We start from the raw sequence: 8,817 nt of genomic DNA, 5'->3' as shown, positions 1-8,817 counted from the left end.
CAATTTGTAGGCTGGTTCGAGCGAAAGGTGGGTTATGAGTAATTTGTTTTATTTGTAATGTCATCCACTAACTGCTGCTCAGTATTATATTTGCAAATAACTTAAACATGTTTTGTTGGCTGCAGATCAGCAAACTAAATCAACAAGGGAAGACAAGTGACCTCCTCTACACACTTTCACAAGGACCAGACCATCGGGCTCGTGTTTTCAACAGATGCTTCATCAATGGATTTCTTTTTCGTACAGAAAAGATAGAGCAGAACCTATGCACACAAAATAGTGGTGTTGTTGTGAAAGGAGATGAAAGCTCTGGTAATATTGACTGGTATGGTGTGATTAAAAAAATTATTGCACTAGATTTTCCTCAAGGTAAGGAAGTTTTCCTCTTTCAGTGCAACTGGTTCCATGTTCCTACTGCCAAGAACAAAGGACGAGGCTACCAAAGGGATCAGTATGGAATTATTGATATTGATAAAACTCGGTTGTGCTATTTAGATGAGCCTTATATTCTTGGTTCACAAGCTGAGCAGGTGTTTTATGTCAATGGTACAAAGAAAAAAGATTGGTGCACTATTGTAAGAATGAATCCCCGAAATCTGTTCGCCATGCCAGAATCTGAAAATTCAGAAATTGATCTTGATTCGCTGCACGTGGGATTCGAAGGCATGAGTGTTTCAAGCAGCGATGAAGTATTGGTGAAGTGGAGAAGGTCTGACATGGAAGGTGTAATCGGTGATGCTTGTGTCATTGAGAAAGCACTTGCTGAATTTGTGGAAGAATCACATGATATTGGGTTAGCAGATGAGGAGGACGAAGAAGACAACACATACATTGATGATGGATATGTAGCACCTGTGGACTCGTCACGCGACGCAAACGATGATGATTTTTTTGTTTAAAAGAAAAGTCACAGACTATTGGATACGAGAAAGATGTTATCCGAGGTTGGCACACACTGAATTGAGGCAAACACGTACAATCGCGTAACTATTACATATCCAGTTCTGATCAGTAGATTTTGGTTGTCATGACTTTAGTGGACAACGGCTGATTTTTTTGATAAAAAGGAAATTATGACTTCTTCATATGTATAAGATTAGATTGAAGATAAACTTTATATTAAATTCTATGGCAGCATATATTCAATAATGCCCAACTACTGAGGTATATATCACAGTGCAAACAATACAAAGCTTTAATATGCTACAAACTGTAACCAGCTAAAAAAAATATGCTACAAACCGACTCAGAATAAACTAGAAACACAATCCTAATACACTAAAACATCTTTTCTCCTTTATATTAAGTCAATCAAAGTTACAACACAAGGAAGTATATAACAATCTCAAACAGTGTAGTATAGACTCACTTTCAAAAGTTTCTATACACTGAAATAATGAAGACCTTTTGTAAGAAACCCAACAAAAAAACGTACCAAATCCACGTGCAACATCATACTATGATGCACTAGCTTACTGAGCGTGTAATGTATTTGTATGCGTTGTGTGATGCTATATATACGGATATCGCTTCAAAGCCGATGATACGTATGCTCCTGCCCCTCTAAGGGACGGGCGGAGGGATAGGGTTCGGGGACTTGCCTGGACCCTGGAGAGAGGAAGCCGACGATGGGACGTCGAGCTCGGCAGGCGAGTTGTGTCGCATCAGGTGGACCTGCACCTTGAGGACGGCGGAGGGATAGGGTTCGGGGACTAGCAACTGAAGGCACATTCAAATCTCCAAAAAAAAGAAGAGCCAGATTAGCAGACTACACAAGCAACATCGGCTTTGGGGGTTCTGAGGGGGAGCAGCGATACTCACGGAGCCGGTGACGGCTAGGACGACGAGGGTGATGCGCGCCTATTCAGCTCCTTCGCTTAGGCCGGATGTCGTGATTCGGGATGGAATCGCCGCCTCCTCGATGGATCTTTGCCGGCAGTCTTCAAATCAGCCCTGAGATTCCCACCGGGCAAGGAATCTCCCTCCACGGAAGGTCGGAGTGGCCGGAGGGGATGGCAGGAGCGCGGGAGACGGAGCGAGCGGATGAAGAGGGAAGGGGGACGGCTCGCGGGAATGGGTCGAGATAGACTGATGAAGACAGCAGGCAGATGCGTCGATACTCTCGATGCCCACGATGGCGATCGATTTGCCTCCGTGTGTGCTTGCACGCGTCCTCCTCGATATATTAAAAACATGAGTATTGTTGCTACTCCCTCGTTTCCTGTTAGTCTGAGAAGAGGAAATGGAAATTTTAAAACAAAAACACAATGTTATTTCTATTTTTGATATTTATGAATTACCGACTGTTTGTCGACTGTTTGCCGACCGCTTCCGAGTATGTTCACCCATAACAATCACCAAATTCATGGATTCTTGCTTTACGATAAAAGCAAGAATACGAGTTTGCATAACACATTCTAATAGTTTTTCAAATGGATTTGCTAAATTTAGTTACTTACTATCAAGTGTGCTCTTTTTAGTAATTTAGTCAGGTCCGGCGTGCTCTTTTTTATTTCCCTTGCAACGAGGCAGCCAGATCCAATACACGTGACACAACCTTCGCCTCCACCATCGGACCGCCGCTCACCCATAGGTCACATCGCCAGATGTCGCTTCCCAACACGTCGCGTGACCGATCTTTCCTCTTTGGTTGGATTTATGCATTGCACCAATCTATTTCTTCTTTTTTAAAAGGAAAGTTTTTGTAATACTATGGTATTTCATTCAAATGACTGTTGCTGTAATAATCTTTCCTCTTTGGTTGGATTTATGCATTGCACCAATCTATTTCTTCTTCCAACTCCTATAAAATAGCTTTAATCCTATTAAATAACTCATTTGTGGTACAATTTTTAAGTAATTAGGAAAGCTATTATATTAATTAAAATGTTTATGTGGTGTGAGAGGAAAGTGCAAAACCTATATTTGTTTATGAAAAATACGTGAAAAAGTTAGACAGATATGTACCATACAAACAGTTCAGTTAGGTTTCATTGAGAGAGTGATCTACACGCTTAAGCTTCTATAAGAAGTTGTATCTTCATAACTTAAGCTGTGAACACTGTCAATAGAGACCCTAGCATCATACCCAAAGAGAAGATATCCTAGCCACGATCACCATCTCCATAATAAAAAAGGAAATCAAATTTGATGTAGAGTACAACACATACCAATAACAGTGATTTTAGTGGAAAAGCAATAATCGTTGTGCAGACATATTAACTAAGCAGGCTCATGGTCGTACAACACATACCAATAACAGTGATTTTAGTACAACCATAAACAAGCCTAGAAAGAAGATCGCTAGATGCATTAGGACCAAGACCACAAACAACTTCCTGAGTTTTCTGCCAGAGGCCAGATTTACGAACCCCATCACCAATGGGACAAATAGCTTCAATTTGGGTTTGGGTGCTCGGTTGAAGGAAGATTACATGTGATCGAAATACATGTAGCCAAATAACTTAGCATTACATCGGATCGAAATACATGTATCCAAATAACTTCAGTTAGGGTTTGGGCACTCGGATGTAGGAAGAGAAGAAAAGGGGTGGGCATACCTATTGGATTCCCATCGCCAGCAATGGGTCCGGCCAAAAGCTGGTCGCCTGGCCTAGGGCGGCGTATGTACGGCTGGTTGCCTGCTCTCACCTCGGGCACTTCCCAGCCCCACCGCTCCGGATCTACTCGATGTACGCATGGTCGGCGGGGGTACGGCTGGTTGGGAGCGGGAGCATGTGGGGGTAGGGGGCTCGGGAGACGGGCGTGCTGTGCAGGGGGCAGACTTTGGTGTCTCCGGACACGAGGGGTGCGGGGGCATGGCATAGAAATTCTAAGGACTACTCACCAATTTAGAACTACTACACGATTTATCTCTTTGCAATAAAGAGTGAGAGATAATAACACAAAAGTTTGTCGTAGTCTACGGCAGAGCGATTTTTAATTCTAATTGGCTCATTTTTCTTTATTAGAAATCCATTACAATACGCAAGTGGTAAATCCCATCAAAGCGTTTCTTGCCTGCAACCTGTACGCCATGTGAAATCCGGCCTATAGACTAGGCAGCTCCATGCGACTGCGCCGTGATGTCCTCGACGCTTATTACTCCCCTACCCCGTAAGCCATGCGAAATCCGGCCTTCCCGCGCGCTAGGCTTTTTTTCCTGTCACTTGTAAGATTTGGGGCTTAGGTGTACCCGTGGATTCATCTCTACGCCACCCACACACGCTCCGCTTCGCATCTACACCATCCAGTGGCCTATACCCGCGGATTCATCTGGTTCGTTGTGCACGCAGACAGATTCATTTGGTTTGTACTCTGGCTCTTGCTGTCGGCGAGAAACCGAAATCGTTTTCATCCCTAATGGTACCCACAACATATCCAGTTTTGATCAATATATTTTGGTTGTCATGACTTTAGTGGACAGTGGCTGATTTTTTTGATAAAAAAGAAATTATGACTTCTTCATATGTATAAGATTAGATTGAAGATAAACTTTATATAAAAAACATCGATACTCGATGCCCACGATGGCGATCTCTCGTCATAGCTACTAGTACTCTAGTAGGGAATCCCACGCACGGCACGACAACGACTTGCCTCCGCGTGTCCTTGCACGCGTCCTCCTCAGACTCACACAACCGAGACATTAAAAACATCAGTATTGTTGCTACTCTCTCGTTTCCTGTTGTTAATTTTTAGTAGTCTGAAAAGAGGAAAAGAGGAAATCCGACCTTCGCGCGCTCGAGAAGAAGGTATTTCTGTCGGCTCCATGAAATTTGGGTGCTCCCTCTCCCTTTTTGCAGCACTGATTTTAGACTCTACTACTACTAGCAAATCTTATATCCCATCCCTTATTTCAAACTTCTCCCTGTAAACAGTATCAAATAGTCCAAATCACCTATTGCAGTATGTATACAAAATTTGCCAGTTGCAGAGTCGTGCATTCTCTCTATTTAAAACTCTCTTCTATATACAACAGCAACCAATGAATTGCAAATACAGGCAAAAAAATATAAAAAAACAAGAGCGTAAATAACCAAATCCGGAACCAGCTGGATACAGGCAGGCACTCACAGATGCGCTGTCGACCAAGGTCTACCTTTAACTGTACAGGGCTCCAAAGCAAGCACAACTATGTATCTCAAAAAGAAACCAAGCTCACCATATAATCAATCGTGCGCCAACCTAACAACTCTGCTCGCCCTTGCCAATGTGCAATGCAAGCACTCCATCTGGCCTAATCCATGTGACCAGATCCTCAGAAAATGGCAATCGTCGAGAAAACCAAAACAAAATCAAGCAGAACAAGGAACCAAAGAAAAGCTGGTCCTCCGAGGTCATCTTCTACTCGCAAATGAATCCAGCGCGTTTGCATGAATATAGATCGATAATGGACATCTGGTTCAAGAATCACCTGGGGAATGAAAATTTTGAAACAAAAACACAAAAACAGATAATGTAATTAAGTCTTTTCTGAATGCAAACCTCAATCTGATATAAGGCGATCTATTTTTGATATTTATGAATTACTGACTGTTTGCCGACCATTTCCGAGTGTGTTCACCCATAACAATAACCAAATTCATGGAGTCTTGCTCTACGATAAAACCAAGAATACGATCGAGTTTGCTTGCATAGCACATTCCATAAATTAATCGTGCGCCAACCTAACAACTCTGCTCGCCCTTGCCAATGTGCAATGCAAGCACTCCATCTGGCCTGATCCATGTGACCAGATCCTCAGAAAATGGCAATCGTCGACAAAACCAAAACAAAATCAAGCAGAACAAGGCTCAATGTCTTCACGAAGGAAATCCGACCTTCGCGCCCAATGTCTCGGGACGATCGAAAGAAAGGCTCCAAATCCAAAAAGATCGATACTGATAAATTAAACCATCTGGTTAGTTTTCCCCATTCTTGGCGTCCAATGTCCCTTCAGACAGTATGCACTATGCCTGTAAAATTCCCATTCACTTCAGATGCTGAACTTGGCTCTTTGACGAGGATACATGACTAGCGTCGTTTAATCACAGCATTATTATTCTGTTCTCAGATGGTGACAGTAAGGAAAGCAAGATGGAAATATCTGAAAACCTTGAAGATCGCTGTCAGCATTAGCGATCGGCGTGCTCTCAATACATGTTTGCCTGGTCCCAGCCACCAGCCACTCACCCTGTCAACCACAGACGCGGACCATGGACCAGCTCCCAAATGGGAAGGGCGCAAGGGCAGGCATTCCTCGTTCCTCCTTCCTAATCTGCTCTACTGCAAGGGTTTCATCAGCCATAGCCCGTCCAGGTTTCAGGTTGAGGTACGCGCCGCCCCCAATCTCCATTTCTAATCTCTGAGCTCCGTCCCCCAATCTCCGTTCGCCGTCCGTCATTCGGCTTCCACTCTCCAGGCCGACCTGGGACCGAGCAGCTTGCACGCGTTCATCTCTGGCACCGGCACGTCGTTCGGCTTCCACTCTCCAGGCCGACCTAGGACCGAGCAGCTTGCACGCGTTCATCTCTGGCACCGGCACACACTCTCCCTGGTCCGTCGTTCATCTCTGGAGCATCGGCTGTCTCTTTTTTTTCTCTATTGTCGGCAGCTTGCACGCGTCGGTGCCAGGTCTGGTTACTGTGTTGGCTTGTGCGTTTTGGATCTTGCTGTTGTGCGTTTTGGTCATGGATTTTAGCTGTTCTAACCCAGGTACTAATTGTTAATTGGGGTCTAGCTGACAATTATTTAAGATTTTAGCTGGCCAGCTTGAAACACTTACAATTAATTGTTGCTAACAATTATCTATAGATCGATGCTCCAGATGATGCCCCATTCATCTCTGCAAATATATACAAAGTACTACTACCATCGACATAGATGTCTTGATTTGTATTATTATTGCCATGGATAGATATGATGCTGCTTGTGAAAGAAACAAGTATGTATATGGGGCTTTAGGAATGAACGAATCAACACCATGATTAGCAACTAGTTAATTATTAGTATATAGCTGCCTACACCTAGTGTCTTTCCTGGAAGTGATGTGCGAGGTCCCTAGCTAGCTTGTAGCTTTGTTTAGCATCATCCCTAGTAGAGAATAATCGTTGCTTCCGTGGGAAATTCGAGTTCTTCCAACGACACACACCAAACCGCGCTTGGCCCTACTAGCTACAAACCGCGCTTGGCTGTATCGTGTTCTGTCACCTAAATTACTGCACATAATTCCATAAACCAATCTATTGTTATACTTACATGATTTTTTCGTTCCCTGTCCTGTCAGCATCTATTTTCCTGACCTATGATGACGACTCAAGGAGGTTTGCAGCCGACAAGCAATGAAGCTAATATGTGCACCAACGACAATGGTAGCCAACTTGGTACACGGATTGTGGACGAGATTATGGCCGGGAAGAACGTCTTCTTTGATCTTCCTGACAAGTAAAAATCTATCTACCCATATTGTTCTCTACTGCTTTGGCCTTGGCGCAGATCATAATTATAGTATATTGTTTTCATACCTCTTAATTGTTGAATGAAATCTTTTTACAACACTGTTTTAGTCATTGTTTGCTTAGAATATATTTGTGTGGCAGGTTGACTGGTGAGATATGGACCTTGAAATTCCATTGCATTGGAGCACAACCTGGAAAAGAAATTGTCATAGTAAATATTGATAAAGCTTATGTTGCCTTTTACAACGTGGTGTACATAAAATCGAAACTTGGATATTCTGGGAGGGACTTCTTGTTTTACAAGAAACGATGTGGCATTGATCGATCCAGGCTGTTGGCACTTGATTACATCCACCAAGAAGAGGCCATGCTGTCTGATAACATGGATGAGAGAAAAATAAGTTTTGTGCTCACAAAAGATCCACCCAGTGATCTAGAGGTAAGCATAACTCCCATCAAGCGTCCAAGGCAGCGAACAAATGTTGATGAAGAAACTATAGAAGTGTCGATTGATGCATATAAGGAGTGGCTTGCAATACTACAACATGATAATCCAGAAACGGGTAAGTTAAGATGTCAAACTCATTACATTAAATACATGATATGTTATAGTTTCCATAGTTAAACTTACATATTGTTTAAGTGCAGATTTAATGGATGACTTCAGGGAGGATACGATCAAAACATATAAAGAATGGTTAAGGCATCAAGGCGATCTTCCAGATATCTGTAATTTCTTTTATTTACAGCCTACTAACATATAGTGTATATTTTCGCAAATTGTTAGAGATGTAACTGATGCCTATGCTATCCGCAGTATTGTATGAACGACAAAGCAATGATGACCTAATATTATCAGATGAAGAAATTCATGGCAGCAGCAAACCTACTGCTAATTGGCCATCTCATGCTAGACGTCATAGGAAAAGAGATCGTGGTATTTTTTACTAAGAGTGTTTCTATTCAAATGTTGCAATCTTCTACTTTGAATATTTCTACCCATTCAGATGTTATTGGTATATATGTAGATAACGATGGAGTCTTCAAAAAGGAGGGGCGTGGTACCCTTAAGGGTATAGCAGCAGCCACCAAGCGAATCAAGAACGGTGATCACAAACTTAAGATTGAATTTTCATCTAAGCTTGGAGGTCCTGTAGGACCAAACGCTCGCACTTTTGTGGATGAAATCGTATTGTTTACAAAGAAAAAGGCACCACTCATTGGAGTGAAAAAGTGGAAAGATATAGAGCTCAATGTTAGATCTTCTATAGCCTCTGACGTACTGGTATGTGAAATTTCTTTACTTGAGCCCTAATAGTTAGCTAGAACTATTAGTGGTCTACTATTCCCAAATTACTAGACAATTAACCTTCTCTTT

General features: G+C 42.6%; 1 protein-coding gene across 1 annotated transcript; it reads left to right on the top strand.

Moving 5' to 3' along the window:
• Positions 1 to 7,785: 7,785 nt before the first annotated feature.
• Positions 7,786 to 8,390, top strand: LOC103655164 (uncharacterized). Its single transcript, XM_020552008.1, has 3 exons — positions 7,786 to 8,002; positions 8,088 to 8,168; positions 8,257 to 8,390. Exons 1-3 carry the CDS (start codon positions 7,807 to 7,809, stop codon positions 8,388 to 8,390), a joined length of 411 nt encoding a protein of 136 aa, XP_020407597.1. The 5' UTR covers positions 7,786 to 7,806.
• Positions 8,391 to 8,817: the final 427 nt, after the last annotated feature.

The sequence above is a fragment of the Zea mays genome, chromosome 4 (assembly GCF_902167145.1).
Source record: "Zea mays cultivar B73 chromosome 4, Zm-B73-REFERENCE-NAM-5.0, whole genome shotgun sequence".
In the NCBI taxonomy this organism is placed as follows: Eukaryota; Viridiplantae; Streptophyta; class Magnoliopsida; order Poales; family Poaceae; genus Zea; species Zea mays.
This window is presented reverse-complemented; position numbering and strand designations above follow the sequence as displayed.